The following is a 26,528-nucleotide window of genomic DNA, read 5'->3' as shown; positions in this document are numbered from 1 at the left end:
AATTACATTGGAGCAAAGAACAATGGGCGGAGGCGACGTTATATAAAAAGTTATATAACAGTCTGAACAGATTTTACGAGAATATCGCAGAAGCAACGGAAAAAATTGAAATAAACTTACCTTGGAAGCTTCGACCGGAGCATACCGGAAAAAAACAAGGAAAAAAATAATGAATTACCGTTTGGCAAATGAAGTTATTTATTTGGCGAGAAATAAAGGTGACGAAATCTACTGAAGAAAATTTAAGGAGGACACGAAAAGTACAGATGCAAATACTGCAAAAAGAGAGAGGATACAATTGAACATGCCTTTACAAATTGTGTGGAGACACTCGGTATCCTAGAGAAGATTCTGTAAGAACTAGACATGAAGTTGGACGATACCACTGACAATATACAAAAAGATCATATTGAACCTCAAATGGATTCTTGACGCCGAAAATGAATACCTGAAAAAAAGCAAAAAGAAGGAAGAAGAAATCATCAAAAAGATCTTGCGAAAAATATCCGTAAGACTGCGAACCATCTTATTATGGAAAGACGACCAGAAAATGAAAAGGATTCGGAACAAGCTGAAAGAACACTGCAGCGACGGGACCCGTGCAGATGATGGAGTAGACGAAAATGATGATGCCTGAGAGGACGAAGGTGAAGATGACGAACGTAAGAAGACAAATGAAAGAAGAAATGTGAATTTGACATTGAAATTGTGTAAAAATTGTTAAATGTAATACCCTTTGAACGCACTACACCCTTTGAAATTATCCTCTTTACTGTATGGAAATTCAAATTATAAGTATTAAAATCAGAATGATCGCGATCATTGTCCCAAAAAAAGGGTGACTGTGCATTTTACTCTATGATTTAAATGTAGCAAGCCTTCGCCAGACGGTCTCAACCCACAGGAGGGTCTCCTAAGGGTCTCCACAGCGTTGGAAAAAGAATTTGAATTATTTTCCCTACTCACCATCAATTCTCTGAGAAGTCTGCTCCCCCAGTCTTGGGGTTGACAGTGCATTTTCCTCTGTGATAGAAATGTAGCAAGCCTTCGCCAGACGGTCGCGACCCACAGGAGGGTCTCCTAAGGCTCCACAGCGTTGGAAAAAGAATTTGAATTATTCGCCCTGGTTTAATAACCTGAATGCAAACCAAAGAGAAGAGAATGAATGAAGGAAAAAAGAAAGAACCGTTACTTTATTTTACACCCATCATGAATTCCTGAGTCACAAAATAGAAAACAAAATAGAAAACAAAATAAAAACCAAAAAAACAGTGTAGTCAAGTCCCCTAACGGAAGGCAGCCCTGCAATTTGTCTTTCGGATTTAAGCGACAATGGTGTTATTTTCAAGCAATTTCAGTCTTAATTTTGAGACGAAAAATTCTGAAAGTTACTTTTTATCAAAAAAAGTCTTATTTTCAAGCAATTTCGGTCTTAATTTTGAGACGAAAAATTCTTGTTAAGACCGATTAGTCTTTTAAGACATTTTTTCATAAAAAGTCACTTCAAGAATTCTCTTTTGTAGTGAATTACTTGAAATCAAGTTGAGACAGCCAAATCATATTATGAAGGATGTTATACCATCACGCCATCCAGATAATGCTTTTGGAAGAGGAGTGCTGCTGTAGAGAAGAAAAGATATTCAGCAATTTGGAATAGGCTAACGACGAATATGGAATGACCGCGTATTTGCGTTCACCACAGAGATATGGACTGATATCATTAACTGATCTGAAAGAACCATCGTACACCGGCTCTCTGGTCACCTTGCATAAAGAAGTAAGCTCTCAAGATATGAAAATGAAGATCCAATACCTTCCCCATAAAAAAACAAAGAACTGAAAATTTGGTCATTTCAGTCAGTCAAAGGATTATATCGCTTCTTACAGCGATCGATATTGACTTTTCCATCAATAGCAGTATCTAATGCTGCCAGTGAGTGACTATTTAGTACATGTGGCAATACCGTTACAAAGAAAAGGGCAGCCATGTCCTCTTTAACACTGGAATCAATAGTAGCATTGAACATTTCATGGAAATAAACCGCTTGCTAAGTCCAACTTGGTTTAATTAGGCCTACTTCAGATAAGGGTTGGACTCCGTCTTTGAGTTTTTAATTTCTTGTTTGTTTCGTTTCAATCACTATTCAATGCCAACCTGTGAAGTTGAAAATTATTGCCATGTTGTTTAGTTTTAATAACAACCAGTGAGTTTTTAATGCCATGTTTCTTTTTTTGCAATATAACCTTTACCCGCAGCGCAAAATAGCCTACACTGTTTATGTAGTTAAATAGAAATAGATACTCGCAGATGCTTATCATTATCGGAGCGCTTATTTTAGTGCTAACCTTCACTACAAGAAATGTACCGGAAAACTTTGTGTGTGGATACGACTATGAGGGTAGAATGGGTAAGTAACACTTTTACGGCGACTCTCCAGAGATAGGTCTATGTTGCGTGTCAGCGACAAGCATTATCGGATAAAGTGTCTTCGTCATTAATCTAAATATTATTCAATAGCATATTGCAGTTCTGTACCTCCAAGAGTATCGTTAACTTCTTCATAAATCAAATAACGTCTTGTATTTACTCTCTTTATAGAAATGTTTCTCACTCTGCAGGTCTCAGTCCATTGACAATGGTTACCACTACCGATGAAGCTTCTGGACTCGATGTAGAAAGAAACGCTTTCTGGCTGCTCGGATTGAAAGACGATTTCTACACGATGCAACAAATCAAAAGATCGGCTTGCGAGGACGCTACTATTCCCGTCATTGTGTTTTTCATGCATCCTTCCCAAGGTCTGGCGCTTGAAGTTGAGGCCATTCATTACATGTCCAAGGAGAGAATAGGTAACTGTGTAAAACGGCGCGAACGCTACGTGCTGAAATTACACGAGTGTTGTGAAATGCAATGGCAATTTCCAGGAACTTGGGAGGAATATGATGAGAAATTGGATTATTACGCTGAAGAGCTGGCTGATATTCCATCTATTATTGTTATGGAGCCCTCATTGCTGATGCACACGTTTTACTGGGAAGATGATTACAAAAATACCGAGTATCAGGTAATTATGCCGGTTTAGACCGACATTCGGAAAATGTCACAAGTCACTACATGCTAAATAATGAAGAATTTCGGAGGTGTAATCGGGCTGGGTACATCGCTGCTGAACCCGAAAAATGATTGCTGCCTAATTAGAGCCCAGGAACATTTACAAATTTTATATCGTCAAGTTGTCAATTTAAACTCAAAATATTTTTCGATCCGCTATAGTTTGTTATAGGCTACACCCGAACTGGCGCTGCACGGTGCACAATACTGTGTGACATTCGCTCCAAATTAACGATATCATTGATACCATATTATTTGCCATGCATTAAGTCAAGAGTCGAATGACCTGAGCATATCGGAATAAAAGTATAGCTATGTTGTGCAAGACACGCCATAAGAAATCCACAAGAGAAAGTAATAACTTCATCTTCAAGTTCATGTGATTGCGCCTCTTTCAGTTCGTATTGTGCCATCATGCACAATGAATATTGCGATTTTCGATAAGATTTGTTGTTATCTTCAGCTTGCATTTTCCACTCGGGTGGAGAAGGTGATTCAGAAATTCAAACAGTCGTGGGTGTACGTCGACGCCGGAAACGCTATGTATCTACAATGGACTGAAAATTTGGAACATATCATAAACGCTCTTAAGAAAATGCCTGCCACGCTGCGTGGCTTCTCGATCAATGTCGGCTCTTTTGTGAACAGCACATTCAACAGGCAGCTGGCCGACGAAATCCATTGCCAGACCGGACTGCATTATGTTATTGATACGTCGCGTAACGGGGGCGAATTCTCAACCAGGTGAAGAGCTATTTGCACGCTGATTCTCATATTTGTTACGGCATGTTTTCGGTCTATATTCATATCTTAACACTTAACCATTCGCTGCCGGTCAGACAGAGTTGCGATGTGTGGTCGAAAACTCAACCCAGCTACCTAAGAAACCATGGTCAAGTACTAAGCTATAGTATCTTCTATAAGGAGAAATAGTACAAAGAGATAATCAGTTTAATCTCGTAATTACGTGGGCTATTTCCAATGAAGAGATAAACACTATTTCCCCTTAATTACTCAATACTTCTTCTTCCCACTGTAGCTTGGACATATTGCCATATTTTGCCGGCATTTTCAGATCCATCGAAGAGATCAACGAATGCACGTACGATCCGCCCATGACCGAAAAAGGCGTTGCACCCAGCTGGCAAAGCGGTGCTGCGATTCAGCAATATCAGGCACATAGGCTTGCCAACAGTGACAGTCTCCCGTCGCCAGACACGTCGAGGGCTGGCAACACGGAAGGTACGGTGTCGTAAACGAGATGGCTGCCGCCATGATACATAATAATGAAATTTGGTTATTTCCTAACAGTGGTGGATACAGACGAGGCTCCGGATTATTCATTTGGGGGAATATTTGGAAATTCGAAGAGGCGGCGCAAGAGATGGAATCTCCCCGGTGATGAAACAGAGGGATCTGGCCCAATCTATGAAGCAGGAAATCCAGCCGCAGGAGGCTCGCGTTAGTATATATATTATATATACATATAATTAGAGGTGGTCAAGTAGTCAAGAAAGCTACTCAAGTAGAAGTAGAAGTAGCGACGAAAAATCTACTCAAGTACGAGTAGAAGTACTTCTTCCATAAGCAATCCAAAATTACTTGAAGTAGAAGTGAAATTGACTGACTTTAAATCTACTCAAGTAAGTAAGTAGTTGTGAAAACGATCGTAATTCCAGGTGGATCCGACTCTGGAGGTGGTGATTATTACAACGCATACGGCGACTTTGACGTTAAGCTGGTTAGCTGCGTTAGCCCGCCTGATCAGGAAGGGCTGGACGCCTTCGTATGGGTCAAAACGCCCGGCGAATCTGACGGTAGGATGTACCCGGCCGGTACTTTCCACCAGTGTCTCTTGGGTCATCTCATCGAATGCACCGATACGTGTCCTCAGTACGTGCCCAAATTGAACGGCGTGTTTCAACGGAGCGACTCGTGCAGATGCATCGACGCGTGACGAGTTGTGCGTTTGGGGGATTCCCGTTTCATTTTTCTACCTTCCTTCCGCGATCTTCTACCGTCTGCAGATTTGCAATTGTGCAAAAGTGCTTATATGCGACAATATAGTTGGTGTTCCTGCCAAGTGCATGTCATGTTTGTGATATCTCCAGATAGCGCTGTGGGCGGGGGGTGTTTGGCTTGAGACAGATATGATATGGCAGGAAATCAGTTCAAGTTATTGATTTGAGTTTAGCAGGTCGGCAGCAGATTTAGCTGGTCGATGCGTTTGAATTCAGCATTCGGTGCTTTGATGTTCGGATATATATCATCTTCAATTTATACGCACGAAGACGTGTTGGTAGATTTGGATTCACAATCCATAGACATCGTTGCTGCTGTGGCATATTGATGAAAGTTATCGCGGGCTCATCCAAAGGACGGTTCCGTCTACTTCAATGAGACGAGACCGCCGTTTCAGGAAATATATTTGGAGTGAATATGCAACTTTGTTGTGATCCAATATCGGACGGTTCCGCCCACAGACCCCCCTTCGTGACGGGAATTTTTTACCACTACCAGTAATGCCAGTTTTACTGTTACCTGTATAGGTGTATGTAGCCGCGCAAAGCGCGAAAAAGTTTCATACTCAGGATGGAATTTTGTGTGCAATATTGGTATAATTGCATATAAATGCTATTAATTTTCCATCCTCTCTTAGTCCATGTGAAAAGATTTACTGGATGAGCTGTATGCGGCGGTCAGTTGCGCCCAAGGTAATAACACACTTCACGAGATCGCATGTTGGCCAAAACTTCAGTAGTCTTGGTGTGCTGTGGAGCGGTAATGGCCAGCGCTAAAATGCCATTTAAAAAAATGATGCGGATTTTTGTTCTCGGGGCGCTGAGGGTATCTATATTAAAAAGTGGACATTTAAGTACAGCAAATCACGCATAGCGCGAAGAAAATTTTGAAGTTGTATAAAATCTCCCACAAAATACTCTAAATTTATGATTATTTGAGAAATTACATTGAGTCCCCCTTCGAGCTCGCCCCCCCCCCAATTGTGGGGTTTGGGATGCGGCAATTACTGCTCTGGTGACGACCTATGGTTTATTAATTTAGGAATGAGAATTTATTACGTCTGAATCATCAGATAACTTGGATTATATAAATGCGAGTGAGTACCACCACACCCCATCCATACCAACCAGCATGGAGCTCATCGCCGTGCTTACCAAGATTGACAAGTTTCAAGTTGCAACTTCCCGATCAACTGCCCTAACGCTCTATCAACAAGCGATCTCCTCTGGTTGTGATATTTCCTGCTTCGGGTGACTTCTTCAATTATGATTTGAAAATAGACTACTGCTGCGCGCAGTCGAATATATTATGATATAGCCGGCGAAACGCTGTTCCACATTTCCCCTAAACCAGTGGTTCCCAAATGGTGGGGAATTCCCCATTGGTGGGGAATTTCGGGATTTCTGGAGGGGAATAGACTCACTTTTGTAAAACTCTTTACAGTTGCTGAACATGCATTCAACGAAGATCGTGGACTCGATATTTGATAGCACAACCGGACTCGTTACAAATGCAATTACATATTTATGTTATTTCAAGTTCTTTTAGTAGGGTGCGAATGTGTAGTTTAGGGCGGGTTATATATATATCGCACGCATGAGTACGTCAACATCAGGAAGTTTTTCTGACCCATGAATTATTCGGCATTTGCGGATGTAAATTGATGCTACCTCGCAACATTTGGAAAATTTTCAAACCCCTCCTATTTTTCTGTTGGCTGTGCGCCGGGGTAGACACATATATTTATGGAAGTGCGTTTACGGTTAGCAGTTCACTGCTGTGTAGGGTTACCATATTTTGGAATCGTGAAAGGAGGACACTTTTTAAAAAATTTCAGACTTGGAATACTGGACTATAATTCAGAAAAAAATGGTAAATAAGGTCGTCACTTTCGTTCGAACCACGAATTTTCTATTTAGAGTCATTTATGCCCATTTTCACTCGTATCTACCCTCTACCTTACTCCTTAAAGCTGTAAAGGAGGACATTTAGGCCAAAGAGGAGGTATGGTAACCCTACTGTTGTGTTGATTTTATTGTGTGCTGATCAATTCCGGGGATCTTAACAATCTCCAATACCACGTAGGCATACCACTTACCAAGCAAATTCTTGCAAAATGTTATTGGAGGTAGCTTTTTAAAGGGTGGATGTGGATATTAAGATTTTAGGTGGGGAATGAAGGCTCGGATTAATTCGGAAGTGGGGAATTAGGATAAAAAGGTTGGGAACCACTGCCCTAAACGATATCTAGCAGTGTCGCATGTATGCGAGAACTCGGGATATAGTAACCTCTACGCCAGTGGTCGGGAACCTATGACTCGCGAGCCATATATGGCTCTTTTGGGTGTAAGATATAGCTCTTTGACAAAATTTTAATTTATCAATATTGCAGCAACTTCTTAGTAAATTTTCATGACTACCCGATTACAATATTATCGTGACAGCATAAACATGTCTTTCAGAGGTCAAGACAGTGGGGTAACCAGGGTTAGGGGTACGTATCCTCGTATAACTTAAGTTGCTGTCGCGCCGGCGACTAACACGACTGGCGAATTCGATCTACCCGCCATCACGCGCCTCGAAATCTTGGATTGCACGACATCTTGATTGATATCTCGACATGACGACGCTTGTAGGACAATGCAGTTTTCAAATACACATTTACGACGATAAACAACTTCCTTGGAAGTGACATTACCAATTACAATTTCAAATTAAAAGCAACGCCATAGCTATCCAAGTTCTTCATTGGTAACGTAAATAGCTTTCTATAACCGCAGTAAAATGTAGGTGTGTAGCGTATGTTACACCGAATACTTTAGAAGTCGATCAATAATTAGATTTTACGAATCAGCGCGACACTTTTTTTGAATAATATCAGTGATGATAGATTCTAAGGTATTTATGATGAGTTGCTCTATCACAGGTGAGGCTTGCCCCCTCTGTGCCTCATCTGTACCGGAACTCTCATTTCGCGATTTATTTTCGAACAATGTGTGAAAATTCCGTGATTTTGGGAATTGAAATGTTTGAAATGTAATCATTCATAAACATCGATGAGAATACCAATAATTATCATTGAAGGTTTCACAATTTTCCCTCGCTCATCCCTGACGACACGTGAGGCACTGCCTCACTTGCCTCCCATAACCCCACGTCACTGACGTAGCACACCCTGCAGTGGGTATGTACTGCTGTAGTGACCATGTTTGGCACCACCTACGCACGTGGGCAGAAAATATGGCGCACACTACGAATCCTATGTATTAGTGCTACCAATATGTCGCGAATTTTCAATTCTGACGTAACAGTTGATTGACATGTATGGCTCTTTGGGAGTTACAATTGGAAATATTGGGTCAATATGACTCTTCGGTCGAAAAAGGTTCCCGACCACTGCTATACGCGGTTTATTTTCGACATTATGTTTAAGTTCAGAACTATTGTTTGATTCATGGGTCGGGAACCTTTATAGTCAAAGGAGCCATTTTGATCCAATATTTTTAATGTAATCTTAAATAAATCAACTATATATCAATCAACTGTGAAGTCACAATTGAAGACTCGTAACATCATGGCGACTAGGGTCGCTTGTTGGTGGCTCATATACTTATACATAGACTCTATCGCTATATACTTGCAAGAAAACGGTGGCATACTTTACACTTTAGCTTAATTTCAATTTTTTTAAAGTTCACCGGTCCGCAAAAAAGGTTGAGAACCACCGAACAGTGGTTCCCAACGTGGGTGATATCGCCCCACAGTGATAGATTTTGAGAAACAGGGGGTGAAAATACCAAAGGGCCGATTGGCGGGAGAAACGTACGAAGGGGGCGAAAATGTTGCAACACGCAGTCAGATATATTCAATTACCGCCAAGCCAATACCGGCACAAAATCAAAATCGAGTTATTCTCGAACTGTCGCGAAAGTTGACAAAACGTTAACTCGGCACAAACTATCCTCAGATACCGGGATTTCCTGGGATCGTTGCGAAAGTTTACCTTTTTACAGTCAATTTACCAGCGAACAGAGTTAGCTGTATAAATGTCCCGTTAATATGTCTTCTTTCTCAGAGCCGAAAATATTGGGGCTCATAAATATATCTCGAGCTTGATCAGGGGGCGATGAGTCGAAAAAGGTTGAGAACCACTGCTCTAGAATGTCCTGACTCCCGAGCTTACACCGATCGTCAAGTTACATTGCGGGCATAATTGTATCAAGGGCTTGTATCAAGGGCGTAGCCAGAAAAAGTATTTGGGGGAGGGGGGCGAAAAATTCGATGACGCAAATTAACTCCCCCCTTAAAGATAAGGTAAAAAACGATGGTCTTGGGCCCTTATTGGATGATTAACACAACATCTGGGCGATCGTTATTCATATATTCCACTCACAGACATAAAGTGATGTGAGAATATAATGATTGTGAAAAACTCAGGCGGCCACACTTTCGCGCCAAGCGCGAAAATTTTTTATGGTTAATGAATGAAATTGGTTCATTATTACGTTTTGGTTATCTGATATACCGGTAGGGCTGATAGAAGTGGTGTCATTGAACATTTAGGGGCACTTGAACATATTTTAATAGCACACGGCAAGACTATTTAGAGTTTCTAGAGCAGGAGTGGGCAATTATTTTTCACCGCGGGTCAAATGAGAAGCAAATATGTTTTGGCGGGCCGAGTCAGAAATTTTAGCTGTATTCTTCAGCGCATTGATTTTATTTCTAAATTGAAAGCAGTGAATTACACTAAATGGTGTTCAGTGGATGTGTTGATATTGGGGAATGAGAAAGTGACGGTTATATTACCCCCAAAAAATATTTATTTGCCGTCATATTTCGAAACAATGTTAAACATGATAGATTTTGAGCTCTCTTTAAACCCATATCCGCGTGTTTCTATCAATACATTAACATGTATTTGGGATGGTCGAAACAGCACTTCGTCAACATACAGATATAAACCAAACTTCTGGGAGGCGTGGCCAGATCAGACCCCCAGCGGGATGCACGTTTCAACACTACTTCCGAGCGAGATTTCTTGTATACACTATAATTGGTAACGTTCAATACCCTAATCGCGCCAAGCGCGGAATTTTTCCATGGTTCACGATTCAATCGGTCAATAATTGTAATTGCATATATATTGCTATATTTTCTACCCTCTCTCAGCCATCGTACTCACTTTTACCGCTAGAGCTGAGTGAGGTGTTGTCTTGGAAATATTCGGGAGGGCGCGTTGGTATAATTATACTTCTTTACACGTTGTTATTTTGTGACTTCCCTTCTGCTATGTGAAAAAATATTGAAATCACCAAAGCGTTCGAAGTGAATTTGATCAGCAGTTGCAATTGCTGTGGCTATAGTCGGAGTCCCGCGTTTGCCTAAACTTCACCTGTCTTGGTGAGTCGTGGCGCGGTAATGGCTGATGCCGAAATGCCCATTTCTATAAACCATTGATCTGTAAATCTCGCGTAGGGGGTTTGGGGTGCGACAGTTACGGTACTTGGGATACAATAAAGCTTATTGTCTCGGTCGCTGGCTTCCGAGCAGTGTGTAGCTTGGCGAAATGGCCTTGTTGCTGAGCCAAGTCTGCAGTTCTTCCGAAATTCGCCGGCTTCGTGTTCTTGTCATAGCAGCAAAGAAGGTTTGTAGCTAATTTTAACGGCATAGTTTGCTACGTTGACTTTATATTGAATCTGGATTACGCATGTAAGGTACGCATATAGGCTGCGTAATCGCGGCATGGTAATGAACAGGCTTGATGGTAAACGAATTTGCGGTCAGTTTATACATCCTATAGTTTTAGTCCACGCAGCAACATTAAAAACTAAAAAGTAGGTTTTATATTTTGAATTTCAAGCAACCTTTCGCGGGCCGCACAGAATAGCTCCGCGGGCCGCATTTGGCCCGCGGGCCGCACTTTGCCCAGGCCTGTTCTAGAAGGTGGGCGCCCGACGGGACAGTTTTCATTATTGCTGGTACTTCATGACTTGCAGAGAAAGCTGTCCCCACTCGAAAGATCGCTCACACGCAAGGTCGTAGCCAGAAAAACAACTTTTTATGGGGGAAGGGTCAAATTTTTTATGAGTTTAAGGGAGCTCCCTCGTGGGAACTCCTCGCAGAACCGTACATCCTGCCATGGGCAATTTCATTAGTACCCTTTATACGTACGAATCTTAGACGCACACACACAAATACCCTATATGGAAGCTTCAAGTTGATAACTATAGCTTGTATTAGGCGATCGATCCACGGACGAGCACAAGTCGCTGGCATTAAGTGATGAGCAATCAGTGTGAATTTCGGGCCTAGTCGCGCGGAGCGTAAATTTTTTTTTAATAAATGAAATAATTTGATCAATAATATTGGTGCGTGTATATGAGCAAGTGGTGTCCATTATTAGCCTATTAATTACTTCGTTGAAGCACGGTTATTTAGTAACCTCAAGTAAAGATTGACGCTACTTTATAGATTAGAATCGCTGATGCATACCAGACCGAATTAAAAAACTCCTTTGATCAGACTCGTGCCATTTCCAATTAACACTTTTTAACGGGAGGTGGCGATGTTTTACTGCGCCAGTCGCATTTATGTCGGAAGGATCTTATTACAGGGACAGGATCATTAGGCGCCAGCCATTTAAGCACCCGAAAATCTATATCGAAGGCTTCCGAATATGTGTGTCGGTTTTATGGCCATCAATCTTTTTGGGAGCTCACTTTGCGGAGTCGCATAGCCTACTTTATATGCCTTCGTGTGTCCCCGGAACGGAAATTGCCGGAATTAACACTCCCCAACCCCCATACTGAACTGACACCCCTGTCAATCAACCCAACTACCTGGGTTACTCTTGTATCTACTGGCGCTGTTGTATTCTCATAATTGAGAATGCAGCTAAATTCAATTATGGGTATTTGCGGAAGAATTTTTTTCGGGATACCGATAATGAAATGACGTCGTTTACGGACGCTAAATCGCGGGAAGCGCGAAGAAAATTTTTAGGTTGCATTCATCTTCCCCAAAATTATGTATAATTTATTGATTTTACGAAAATTTACCTGAAACTTGGGGAGGAGAGGGGCGATCGCCCTTTTCGCCCTTCTCTGGCTACGCCAATGCCTTGTATGCCATGAAAACATCGCCCCGAAAATACATTTTTCTTGAAAAATCATGCAGAAGATGACAGTTGATTTAGATTCCAGATAATCGTGCTATACTTGACATTTGTTACATTCTATTTCTCTGGCAATCATGCGCCACCAGAAAAAGAGTCTCGCGAGCCACAGGTTGCTGACCCTTGGTTTAGTATCCCAATGTTGACTGTTGATTGGCCACATCCAGGTTTGCATTTAAAACAAAAATTACTTTGAAACAAACATGTTTTCATTGTGTTTTTGTTAAGCCATGACGTTATGGAATTGTGACGTCATAGTAGATTGACATTGACAATTGAAAATATACGGTAAACATAGCTCCTTTGACGAATATATACGTATGCTATAGCTGTTAAACTGACTAATTTAAGGGTTCCAACCACCCCATCTCATATACATCGGCTATATCGGGTAGTAATTATCCGTATAGGCTGATACAACATGTATTTTGGAAAGTATTTACACAATTATGGCATGATTTTACAACTTAAAAAAACACGATTTTTTAAAAAGGCATTTGTTTAAAACACTGTTTAAAACATGTTTTATACAAAGTGTTTTAAACAGCCATTTGTTTTAAATGCAACCCTAGCCACAACGGTAGATCCTGTGACATGATCGATTGCTGCGACTGTTACAGTTATGTGCCTATCCTCCCATTTTGAGACAGAATACTTTTTGATTGACTCCCCTGTGGTGAAAAGGGGAAATGAAGTTTGCTCTTCACAAGGCTCATGCTCAACCCCTTGAAATGGCATTTGACCAACATGTCCGCTTGGTTAGAAATTATAAGAAATCATAAGCGTGACGCGACCGAACAAATGGTGGCAATCTGCTACTAATAAACTGTAATATGCATAGATACCGGATATACCAATGTATCCGCACCTAATGTATTTATCCAGCATTTCGTATGTTCATGCGAACAAATAGTTGTTGCCGGCCAACCATCTCATTTGTATTACATATTGATTTGTAATTACACCTCTGCGAGATCTATCTGGCCTGTGCAAGGCAATCTTTATTCTGAAGTGGCACTTTGTAAAATGTGTTTGACGGTCGCTTTGGACTCGGTCGTTCTACAAAAAAAATACAGGTTTAGAAATGGTTCTTCACATGTTCTGCTTCCCAACAAATCAAAACATTTCCTCGGACTGTGTATTATTCGCATTTCGTCGTTTCATTTTTTATTTTAGATAACATCGACACAATGTTTAGCCGACCGCCACGTCGATAGCAACTATTCCATAAGTATCGTGTTGAAGTTTCTCACAAAACGTGTTTCAAACCAGTCTGCAAAACATCATTATCGAAACGGTTCTTGTCTCAGATTGCGGTGATCCAACTTTCCAACTGAAGTACTAGATAATCGCAACCATAAAGGCGTCAGGACGAAATGTTTAGGAATGATCGTAGAAAATTAGGGTCGGGGGCGAATTTAATTTACCGGCGACGTGGCGTTCTGTCAATTGGATTCAATTAATCCAATCTACTCCGCTACAACTATCAAAAATTGTTTTACCTCGATGTTTGCAAAATGCAAAATTTGCCGTGACGTAGAACGTAAGTAGATTAGCGCGGAGCGGATCGACAAATTTTCTGGTCCTACTCCGATCCCGTTTTTAAAGCTCTGTTCCGATTTCGGTCCGACTCCTGCGCCGGATTTTAGAAATGACCTTGTTCCGGTCTGAAAATCTCCGATAATAATTATCTACTCACAGGATGGTATTGAATATTGATTGTAACAATGCAAACAGGGCATTAAAAACTCAAAGATCAAACCCAGCCCTTATAAGAAGTAATTTTGCCAACTTGGACTCAGCATGTGGTTTATTTCATGAACGTTCCGCTTTAACTATTGATTCGAGGGTGGAAGAGGGCTGTCATAATCTTAGAATAAGGTACTGATCCGGCTCCGGTCCATCCTCCGCCCTAAAGTAAATATATAGGAGAACATTTCGAATATATTATCGATTCAATTACACAGGGCAACAACTTTTTTTTTTGTAAAATCATGATATGTGAGAGCGATTTAGGGGTATATCAGGGGCGCTGAGTCCGAAAGTGGCATTAGTTTTGCTGAATTGGCTGTACTTTTTGAGATATTGCCTCTTCTAACATATGCCAGAGAAGTAGTATATTTGTGGTTAATAATAGGTTAACCCGTTTTTGAGGAGGTGAATATGGGCTTAGATTACTTTATATCATCTCACATGTAGTACTAACATGTACGTTGTAGTGCACTGATAAAGCAATAGTTGATTTTATCCTGGAAAACATCATTTAGAGACTATTTTCCCGACATATTACGTCAATTACCTCCCCCCTCATTTGAGCTACATGGAGAGTGAAATGGCATCCCCAATGATTAGTGGGCTAAAATTTAACACGCTTTTCGACGCTTTGTAAAATTAGATAGTGTCCCTTGCTATCATTTTTAGAAATTTTAATTGAGTGGAGTTTTAAGTATGCTAAAAATGAGTGATATAGCTAGACCGAGAAAGCATCGTAATGACCTAGATTTGTTTTGTTACATATGTTACGTGAACACGTTGAACATGAAGCGATTCAATATGTGAAATGTCATCAAATATGCACTTACGGAGTACTTTGTTATGACGTTGGGAGATCAAGATAAACGCTATGGTCACCAACAACGGTCCGTCAGCGTTAGGCTGAAACTTCGCGCTTATGGACTCAAGGTTTAGTCTAACTGATGCAATTAGGAGCCCCCGTAGTTTTGTGCGAGCCAAGAGCCACCATATAGATTGATATTTTCACATGATTGAGATGTTGACATTGACTCTGCTTTACAGCCAATTACCCATTCCCTTGAAATTCAAGTGGCACCTTTACGTCTCTGTCAGATCTGATTTCGAATGATGGCACGATATAGGATCAGAGGTGGTCAAAGTAGTCAAGAAAGCTACTCAAGTAGAAGTAGAAGTAGCGAGGAAAAAAATCTACTCAAGTACGAATAGAAGTACTTATTCCATAGGCAACCTAAAACTACTTGAAGTTAAAGTAGAATTGACTGACTTAAAATCTACTCAAGTAAGTAAGTAGTTGTGAACACGATCGTAATTCGTTCACATGGATTGTCAAAAGGAGCACATTGAGCTATGCGAAAGGTGCAGAGCTTGATTCATATTGATGCATACCAGGAGGTATCCAATTTTCGACAGTATAAGCATTCGTCCGCATCATGGGATGACAATGATAGTATTGATATGGAAATGCGATACTAAGCCTCTAGTTACTCGAACAGCCGGTTTCAGAAAATATCATGGTATGGCGCCCTTCCCCATATTATAAGGCCTGTAGTTTAGTCGAACCGCATTACGGAAAAGTTGTATAGGATACGGTGTAAACACTTTGCGCGATTAGTAAACGTTAATAAAAATTATGGTGCATCGTAAAAATGCCATACTGTGTACCTTTATTTCTGGAAATTAAAGGCATTACCTCACTTGCTTTTATACTTCAACATGTATGTTCGCTATAGACAACAGAACTGATATTAATTAGAACTCGAAGTATATGAGCCTGGGAATCGGAAGTGAAATATAAATACTACTTCTAGAAGCGGAACATGTACTTCATGCCTTCAGTCCAGAAATTTCGAAGGTTTGTATGATAAAACAGCTCTAAAACTAGACAAAAGTCAGAGTCCCCTTTTTCAGATTCGGACACGCCATGGACTGCTAGATTACGATATGATAAGTAAATGCTAGATTGCGAAAAATCAGTTTCAAACGTTATGATGAGCTATAATATCATATACCTTGATGAAATATTTGATATGGCGAAGGGCGACAATGCGGTGTGAACAGAACCACGCCAACCCACTACCTAAATTATATTCACCGATACTGTAGTGAAATATACTCCGTATCCACTGCGCGCTAAGCGCAACGAAAATTCTATCCTTTACTCAAATTTTATGGAAATTAAATATTGACGCTCCGTGAAAACAGCCCCGAAATTCCTCAGGCTATCTTCCTAATTGGAGGATTAAACTACTTCTACTTGACAAGCTGAAAATAGCGAAAAGTAAGTAAGTAGATCACAAAATATTACAAAGTAGGAGTAGAAGTAACGGAAATCAGATCTACTTGAGTAAGACCAGAAGTAGAGGAATACTACTTGAGTACTTCGAAAAAGTAGAAGTACTTCGTTACTGACCACCTCTGTATAGGATATAGTGAAAGATGAAGATGGCAATAGTATATGCTGTAGAAAATGAATTGCCACCGACTCCTCAACATAATTACGAACACAGAGTGAGCCAACGCCTTTTACTAAAGATCAGATAAACAACGAAGGTCTCGACTTGTGCTGAGATTACAAAAACGAAACTATGGAGATAACGTGGCAGTGATGTTCACGAACGTTCTTGGATCAGGGATAAGCATTAGCATAAAAGTTCAGTATCATCGCTTCCGCGAAAACCCGGGAAATATGAGTGAGGGACGAGGTGGAAGGTTTCTCCTATAAATCAAATAAATAAAAGAGAAATATCAAGATAGTTTGGATGCTCACATTATGACTGATTACTGCCAGCTGTCTATTGCGAATCTGTCCGCATCAAAATCGTACAAGACGACGTCCCTGCAGATGACTTCAAGCTAATTTGGGGTAAAAATAGGAATTTCATCGGAGAACTCCACTAATGCACATTCCGATATTGATTTATTTCTACGAGAAGATTTGAATACTCATTGGCAAACAAAAATATTGCTTACTTGTTTATTTCATATTTTTCTACAAATTGTCGTCTTTTTGTAGGTTCAGGCATACTTGTTTGTTATTATCGATTTATTACTGCTATTTGTTGTTCACTTCAAGCACATTTTTCGGTATAGGAAGCTTTATTGTCACAAATTACACTGTAATAGGAAAATCAGGTGGAAATACGAATAAATGGGGTATTTTTTGTGTTCGATATGTGGAAAAGAATAGATTTATGCAGGACAGTTACGTTGCATCGATCTAATTGTGCTGTACATGTCTCACATTCTCGGTGTTTCAGTACAGACTAACCTATTAAAACATTTAATATAGGTTGTTAGGATAAAATGTAACCTAGTTTAAATAAAATAAAAAAATAAAATAAAAACGTCCAAATTCGGGGATATTTTGAAAAATAGAGCCAATCTGCAGAAACCAATGCCTTTTTCAAGCTTGGCACCCCCCGATTTACCCTTAAATCGTCTAACCTACTATGATGAAATATTTTGGTTGTCCAGTGTTATATGTGTACAGGATTTGTGGATACCTCTCCTACCCAATGGCGCATGTTCATGGTCACTAGACACTGCGACGTCATAATGGATATCTTGCATAGAAAGTGAATGCTATAAATATTAGACAGTCCAAATTTTCATTCCGGTCATGCGTATGCCTTTACTAGTCTGGGGATATACGCTGGATTCCTCAATCTGCAGTCTTCAAATGCACATTATTATTCTTGAACTCTGCTAATTCACCCCAACATTATTAAATCAACATAAATTATTTGCGCTTGGCGCGATTTAATACCGCTAGACGTGCTGATTTTAATATGAGTTCACCTCCCCATCAAGAACAAAAATACGAACAATTTTAAGACGAGGAATTTTGGCGCCGACCATTACCGTGTCTCCACGCACACACCAAGACACATGAAATTTCGGTCAACATGCGACTCCTCGGAGTGTTCTACTAAAAAGATCGACAGTGAGAAAATCTTGGCCGAAAATGACAGCGGCATGTTGGCGCACCCTTCACGACAATATATTTACCTATTAGACTACTTTGGTGGACAGTCTTCTTTTTGAAGCAGTTGGGAGAGAATTATCGCCAACAGAAGGAGACAAACTAGACGACTAAAAATCTCTAGATTAGTTTTGAAATATGGATTCAGCGCGTGGTCACTGATAATTAGCAGTTTATATCGCAGCGTTTAGAATATACACGAGATGTCCTCCAACTGCGGTCGCCCTATTTTTTTGACAACTTTTGCAAAAATTAATAGACCACTTTAGTGGACATTGGATACTTAACGAGACGAATCGCCATTTTGAATGACGTCATCGTCGTACGATATCGATGATCGCTATATGGAATTCGCCATCTGCGCCATATTTTCGCGTTTGTTTGTTTGATATTCATTGCGTTTCGAATTGATTGGCCATTTTACACCAGGCCTATATTCATTATTTTGATCCGTATTTACCGACTTGTAGCACAGCCCACTTCTGTACTTTTATAAAACACCGCTTAGGCGGATCACGTGGCGACGAGGATACCAGATAAATCTCCAACACATAGGTAGGAATGCTGCTGGTAAAGGGTAATGACTAGGGCAAGTTTTTGCAACTTTTGCAACTTTTTTTACAGCTTCCGGCAGCTTCCTAAATACTTGTAAGATATGTAGAATGCTGTTTTAAGCGGTTAGAAGAAATCTTATAGTGCAACTTTTTGCAACTTTTGCCCATTTTTTCTCATGCAACTTTTTGCAACATTTTGCAACTTTTTCGATTTTTCACGAAAGTATTTTTGATTTTGGTGAAATACACGGCCAAATTCGACTGAAATACCGTAAATCAGCACTGAAGCAACGCTCTTACGGTTATTTCGGGAGCTGAGCCGGAAAGTTGACCTTTTTTTTAGTCAACCGAGCAAAATGTGGTCTTTTACTGCAACTTTTGTGAAAATATTGATGCAACTTTTTACTGCAACTTTTGTCAAAAATAAATGTAACTTTCCACGGATTTAACTGCAACAAAAACTTGCCCTAGTAACGACGAATGAACGAATCTGAAACCATGCATTCGAATGGGGCAGGAGGACATATTCGAGCGCGGAATGACAATTGCATTTTATGTGTCATCAACGCTAATCCACGTAAATAAATCATCAACAATATCGTAATATACATTTTATTCATCGATAAATAAGTGACTAAATGCACGCAGCCCGTGTATAGCATATCAACCATTTAACAACTGAAATGAGTCGGCCGTTATCTTTCAGTTTCTTGGGGTCTCGCTTCCGCAGACGCTTCCGAAGAGCTAGTTCGACGGCCACACGTAAATATCGTTTCCTATCTGTACTTTCCCGACTGTCATTCCACGGACAAGACAGCAACAACAGCACCAGCGGAGGAACATGCAAGACAAATCTCACTGGCAGAGATATGAAACTATCTACTAGAATAAAATCAAATTCTGACGACGACTCAAGGGGCAACGTGCGAACGGAACGTACTGTAGTGGACCAGACCCATCTACCAAGTGTCACATCGACTTGAAGCTACTCTTTGCCGAATACGATTGTAGTCGCTTGTGGGCCTACTTGGGAACGAATGTAAATCGTACGAGATGCACTCCGTGATCAGACACAAAGTTTAAAATACATGACAATTAACGCGCAGCGTATGCACGGCAAACTTCGCAATTTTAACAGTAGCAACATGCCACTAATAATAAGAATACTGCTATGTTGAGGATGTTGCTTTATATTACACTGTTAGCGACAGAGCTACCAGTTCCAATGTTACTGCTTACGAATTAGAACTACAATCGTGCTGACTGCTTGTTGTAAGGTACATGGATCGTAACAGGCACAGATGAGATGCATGCTAAACCATGTATACGGCAATTTCTACCTTATAATATTACCATGTCCCAAGGCATATTGAATTCCAATTAAAGTATATTCAATTTGAGAATGATTCCATCGAGTGCGCGTACATCAAACAAGGATAAAATTAGTCCATATTTGGCGTGATTGACACGTCACGCAATCGCTTTCAGTCGCGGATGTCTTTTGACATCGCCAATTAGTATATCGTACATCAATTTCGTACAAATTGCATTGCCTTGATTTCTCGCACGTTTTGCGTTATTTTCATAACTTGCCGATCTTGAGAACCGAGTCGTGATTTCAGAGACATTCGCTTTTTTATTACGTCAATTGCTTCATTGATTACATTTCCTTCAATTTCGACATGTAAGACAGTTGGAATATAAAGAATCACATTTTCAATCAAGTCTAATAAGTACATGTAGTCATATGGCAATGGCCAGCATCTCAGTAGCCGAGTACCATAAAATGGGATTGACATATACAGGTAAATATGGCCAATTGATCATGGCCATGCCAGACATAATATATCAATCCAATCTCAAGTTTATCTATTCGTAGTACGAGAAGTACTCCCACAAGGATGACATGGGCAGATATTAGGGATGGTGTGCACCTCTGAAAGGTTCAGGTTTGTGTGAACGCGAACCTTTTTGAAAGGTTCTGTGTAAACGCGAAAGTGCTAAGTGCTAATTGCTAATTCCAACCCTACATTTCAGTAAAGTGATAATCTAGGGATGGTGTGAACCTCTGAAAGGTTCAGGTTCGTGTGAACGCGAACCTTTTTGAAAGGTTCTGTGTGAACGCGAACGTGAACCTCATGACGTCACGTGACGTCATATTGCTAATTCTAACCCTGCATTTCAGTGAAGTGATAGGTGATAGCCTATCTATACCCTAAATTAATGTACAAACACGATACCTAGAATCCTAGATACGTTTTAAACATCACCAAATGTATCAACTGGGGCAATGGAATGATATAAGAAAATATGGTTGGCGGTACTAGACTTGAGTATTGCTTTCACAACTACATTCATTGCAGTAAAGAATTTATTACCTCGAAGACTTTTCGTGTGCCCGTTATCGAAAGTTAACGGCACAATAACAAGCACACAGAAAGAGATTCAAATGAAAACTAAATTTGCAAAGTATATGACGTAATAATACAATAATAAAAAAATGCACGCTAGGCAAAGTCAGCTGTACCGGTAGTCATCACAAGAGACGAGAGAAAATCAAATTGTACAATAATACACGGAAGACAACACACAGACAAATAGCGGTATATGTTAATGGGAAATTTTGAGATTATATAGGAACTCTTTCTGCCGACGCAAATCGGGATTGGACATGATCATGATGATATAATAATCTCATAAAATCAATATCTTCCGTCACTCTGCCAACAATGTCGACGAGGACTTGCCTAGGAACATAAGCTTACGCGTTAACGGTCTAGGCCAGACCGCACAATGTATTCGGCGTCTGAGTATAATTGCTACGTTAATATTGAGCACGTGTAAAACGAGTTTCTGGACTCGCTGCCGATATTATTACACGTTACCAATTTATACAGCAGGAGCCAACACCCCAATCGCACATATTCGGTTTGCATAATACAATAAACACGTGACCCCGTAAGACTGCTAGATTTTTTACATCTGACAACGATATCAATTTCATTGATTGGTTCAACAAGCATCATTCGCTGACTGCCTACATATAGTGTATTTCGCTCTTGATGTTGTGTGATTGCGGGTCAAGCTCACAGCAGAGAGTCACAAAATATTCACAAACAGAAAGCTGGGTATTTCGAGCAAACTTTCGTAACAAAGCAAGTAAAATGTTTGAGATTGTCAAGGTGCACGCACGTTTGATGTTGATTTTGTATGCTGTCAGCGCCTTGCGCAGAGTGGCCTGCAGTTGAAATACAATAAATTTCCACCAAAGATGATATAATGAAGTGAAAATTGTAATATATGAAAAAGGTTCACAGTGCAGAACCTACCAACGTTCGTTTGTGAACAAGAACCTCTCAATTTCCGAGGTTCACACACAGAGCGCGAACGTGAACCTCGCGTTCACACCATCCCTAGTGACAACCTATATTAATGTAGCCTACACCAGTGCTCTTCAACCGGGGTTTTCGTACACCCTAGGGTGTACCAATATTTTAAAAGGGTGTACCACTCAGATGGGGTGTACAGGCCACAGGGGTGTACCAGATTCGCATTAAAATTGGCCAATGACTAGCTATCACAATAAATAGGCAAGTTTAGGCTTCAGAACATGTTGACCGGGTGTGCATTTCGCACCATTACATTCCTTTTCTGATGTCATAAGCAAATGCTTCTCTTTATTTAAATGTTTGTAATGGATTTATTTGTTCCTTTTGGAGTAGAACAGGATGGAGTTGACATATGTGTTTTGCTTGCGATATATGTCTATAATGATTGTTGAGCAAACCGACTAGTGAGATCATAAATATTTAATTGGTATACTTTTCGCGAGATGCTTTTAAATAGCGCATTGCACATAATTGCGGGGCTGTTGGTCCGGTAATTAAGCATTTCAAAATACGTTGCAACCTTGTTCATTCTTATTTCAACAGGCTAGAGGTGGCCAACCTGCAGACGTACGTTCGCATGCTGCCGCTAAACAAAAATTAATCGGCTCTCTACACGTAATTAAATTTGCCCGTGTTGGAGTCCGTCAATATGCAATTTGTATTAAAGAATCTTTGAGAGATTTTAAACTTGAAGATTTTATTCACGCTTTGCGCGATTGAGGGCGACGTGGATTTTTTGTTTTTAATATAATAGTGTAACCTGATTCCACCGTACAAATGCGAACCGCAGAGGAAAATGATGCTCCCCATAAAGAAATACCGAGTGTGCTTCTCGTGTGCGTCCCATAATTGAAGGTTTTTTAAGTACGTTTGGCCGATTCCAATATATATTCGACTATATGCGTAGAATCCTGGTGGGAGGTCAAAAAGTAAAAACATGCAACAAAATGATTAATAAAAACCCGAAGATGCATCATCAATAATTTTTTGCCGAACATTTTCCAATACACCCTAAACCAGCTATGTTGGTTAATCTGATCACGTTAGCTGATAATAATGGATAAACTTTTGACAGTAATATATGAAACTGCCAATATTATCGACGAAATTAACCCTCCAGATGAAACACTACAAGGGCTCTCCACGGTTCGAAGTTTCCAGTAACCAATTTAACATTACTATCTGACGTCCAGATGGGCCTTGATGACTTTCCGCCGGAATGCGGCCGTATGCTATATATCAGAGGTCTCAAACTCAAATGCGCTCGCGGGCCAATTCCTACTTTTTGACGGCGCCGCGGGCCGCAACACCAATAATAGGGGAATTAAATTATTTCAAAGTAGGCCTTATTTCCTGGTTTCGAGCATAGGCCTACTCCTGATAACTAGGCTAAATTGATCATGTCATTACCGAAGTCAAATGGAATCAGCGTTTGATTTTACCTTCGAATTTTGGAACAAGTCATTAACAACTTGAACATAATGGATACTGTGCCATAGCAATAGAAATGTGCAATCGCCGAAGAATCCATTGGTGTTACAGCTGTGAAGCGTAGGCTACGACTAGTTAATACTCGCCACATTAAGTTGGCGATAATGACATATATAAAGATGACACAGGATGTATTCAACTATACATATAATCGTTAGCATAATACCAATGGCGGTTACTAGGGATGGTGTGAACCTATGAAAGGTTCAGGTTCGTGTGAACGTGAACCTTTTTGAAAGGTCCTGTGTGAACGCGAACGTGAACCTCATGACGTCACGTGACGTCATATTGCTAATTCCAACCCTACATTTCAGTAAAGTGATAGACTATATTGATGGACACGATACATAACGACGACTCGGGACACATAATGCCGCAATGCTGAATTCCATTTTGACGCTTTAAACGTCGCCAAATGTATCAACCAGGGAAATCAAATGATATAATAATCCCATAAACCAATATCTTCCGTCGCTTTGCCAACAATTTTGACGAGGACTTGCAAGGGAATATAAGCTTACGCCTTAACGGTCAACGCCAGACCGGACAATGTTTTCGGCGTCTGAGTATTGCTACGTTGATATTGAGCAGAGTGTAAAACGGGTTTCTATACTTGCTACCGATATTACCCCAATAACAAGTTATACAGCAGTAGCCAACACCCCAGTCGCACGGATTTGGTTTTTATGATACAATGAACATATGAAGAATGACACCGTACGCCTGCTGGACTTATTTTTATATCGGATAACGGTATCAAGTTTCTTGATTGGTTGAATGAGCATCATTCGCTGACTATAGTGTATTTGGTCTTGATGTTGTGTGATTTCGGGTCAAGCTCACAGCAGAGAGTCACTAAATATTCACAAACGGAAAGCTGGATATTTCGAGCAAATTTTTGTAACAAAGCAAGTAAGATTTTTGAGATTGCTAAGGTGTATGGTCGTTTAATGTTGATCTTTTTATGCTGCCAACGCCATGCATAGAGTGGCCCGCGCAGTTGAAATGCAATAAATTTCAACCAAAGATGTTATAAATGAAGTGAAAATTGTAATATATAAAAAAAGGTTCACAGTGCAGAACCTACCAAGGTTCGTTTGTGAACGTGAACCTCTAAATTTCTGAAGTTCACACACAGAACGCGAACGTGAACCTCGCGTTCACACCATCCCTAGCGGTTACCATACCTAAAACCTGCTTAGATATCTAAATAAGCTACGCAACGCAAGCTACGACTTTTTGATATTTTACCATTTCTCATACCAGTTTGATAGTTTGTTCATGGTGTCCTATATGGTCTGGACACAAGCAAATCTCACGGCTAAGTGAAATTCGTCTACGTCACACTTTCCGTTTGGTCAAAGGCAATTTGACGGTAATTCTATACCGGCTTGTCCAGCATTAAATTTGATAAAACGGGTATCAATAGGAAGCTATCACGGTACTGATTGCGAAAATATAAATTTTATTCTGTTCGTGGCCATGGAACTGCCCAAAATAGCCTCGAATGTTGCATTGTAAGTGAGTTTGGTATTGTGACGCAGCCATGCCGTCTGAGCAGCTCAGGACTAAATGCGCATAGAGTAAGAGTGTGAATTCTCAATCGCCTGTACAGCGTACAACAAGGGCCAATACGGTTGCAGCTTGCGGTGCTCCCCACCAGCTCCCAGACGTCATTGGGGAGTTCCAGGACCATGAGCAGAATAAAGTTATATTTTCGCAATCAGTACCGCGGTAGCTTTCGATTGATACCCGTTTTATCAAATTTCATGCTAGGCAAGCCGGTAAAAGTTACCGTTAAATTACCTTTGACCAAATGGAAAGTGTGACGTACACCAATTTCACTGAGCCGTGAGATTTGCTTTTGTCGACACCATATAGAACACCATGGTTTGTTGCGTGCGTGGTTGTACCATAAGTCACATAAGTCCTTCTCTGATTGTAACGTTTGACGCGACGAGTACGAGTACGAGTACTTCTACAGAAGGTCGCGCCCTAGTCCAAATAACAATTTTCAGTCACAAATGATCAACGGGTCATGTTTTACGATCATAAACAAGTACTATCACGTAATAGTTGATCTTCCACTGCATGGTAACTTTTGAAAGCAATGTATTAGTGAAGTTTGACGAGTAGTTTTAGGCTTCTAGAGTAGTTTTAGAGCGAGTTTTAAGTTCTCAAAAAAAATGGAGTTAAATATTGTCGAATACTTCGAAATCCAAAATGCCGTTGCGGGCCGCGTGTTTGAGACCTCTGCTATATATGAAATCTAAGCACGTCCGTGAGTAGCAAGTAGTTTTAACACCCCTGGATTAGGCTTATATGCGGAATCAGTGAGTTATGTGGTCAGGGGTGTACGAGTATCGAGTAAACGTTAAAAGGGTGTACCACGACGGAAAAGGTTGAAGAGCACTGGCCTACACGATACCTAGCGACAACTCGGGCCACATAATACCACAATGTTTAAGTACATATTGACGTTTGAAACGTCGCGTGGGGCAATCAAATGATATAACAATAAAAAAAAATATTTTCAGTCGCTTTACCAACAATTTCGACAAGGACTTACAAGAGAATATAAGCTTACGCCTTAACCAGACCTGGGCAAAGTGCGGCTCGCGGTCCAAATGCGGCCCGCGAAGCTATTCTGTGCGGCCCGCGAAAGGTTACTTGGAATTCAAAACATAAAACTTGCTTTTTTAATGACTAAGACCACCCTTGACTCATCCGCTTAAGCTTGATGCTGACAGATCAAAGACCATTATTTCTGCCATCGGCAAACATCTATTAGATAATTCGATTAGTGCGAATAATTATCGAGGCGACAGATTTCGCGTCTTTGGGAGGAGCCGTTCACACTTCCATTTGTGTGCCTTGGAGTCGATTTTTATCAAAATACACCTACCCAAAACTCTATCAACAAAAAGAGTTCGTGTACTACTTGAAAATAGTACATTGAACGCTCTCTCGTTTGAAATTTCATGCTGGTGACGTCATATATTGTGATGCGATTGTTGATATACAATGTTCTTTCCAATTCTCTACT

The 26,528-nt window shown here is 40.4% G+C and overlaps 2 protein-coding genes across 2 annotated transcripts in view; both read left to right on the top strand.

The window, feature by feature from the left end:
- LOC145446217 (uncharacterized) overlaps positions 1–26,528 on the top strand; it is a 182,931-nt gene that overhangs the window by 134,634 nt on the left and 21,769 nt on the right. The gene's annotated exons all lie outside the window — the stretch shown is intronic.
- Positions 126–5,200, top strand: LOC145446230 (uncharacterized). Its single transcript, XM_080324475.1, has 7 exons — positions 126–2,408; positions 2,620–2,850; positions 2,926–3,065; positions 3,576–3,856; positions 4,188–4,354; positions 4,424–4,573; positions 4,792–5,200. The coding sequence occupies exons 1-7, from the start codon at positions 2,309–2,311 to the stop codon at positions 5,067–5,069; spliced, it is 1,347 nt and encodes a 448-aa protein (XP_080180601.1). The 5' UTR covers positions 126–2,308; the 3' UTR covers positions 5,070–5,200.

The sequence above is a fragment of the Botryllus schlosseri genome, chromosome 9 (assembly GCF_051294905.1).
Source record: "Botryllus schlosseri isolate E-star chromosome 9, Bs_hap1, whole genome shotgun sequence".
Classification (NCBI taxonomy): domain Eukaryota; kingdom Metazoa; phylum Chordata; class Ascidiacea; order Stolidobranchia; family Styelidae; genus Botryllus; species Botryllus schlosseri.
This window is presented reverse-complemented; position numbering and strand designations above follow the sequence as displayed.

Coding starts and splice junctions, on each gene's coding strand:
- LOC145446230 (XM_080324475.1), top strand. CDS start 2,309: ATGCTTATCATTATCGGAGCGCTTATTTTAGTGCTAACCTTCACTACA. Junction 2,409..2,619: donor CGACTATGAGGGTAGAATGG/GTAAGTAACACT, acceptor CTCACTCTGCAG/GTCTCAGTCCATTGACAATG. Junction 3,857..4,187: donor GGGGGCGAATTCTCAACCAG/GTGAAGAGCTAT, acceptor CGGCATTTTCAG/ATCCATCGAAGAGATCAACG.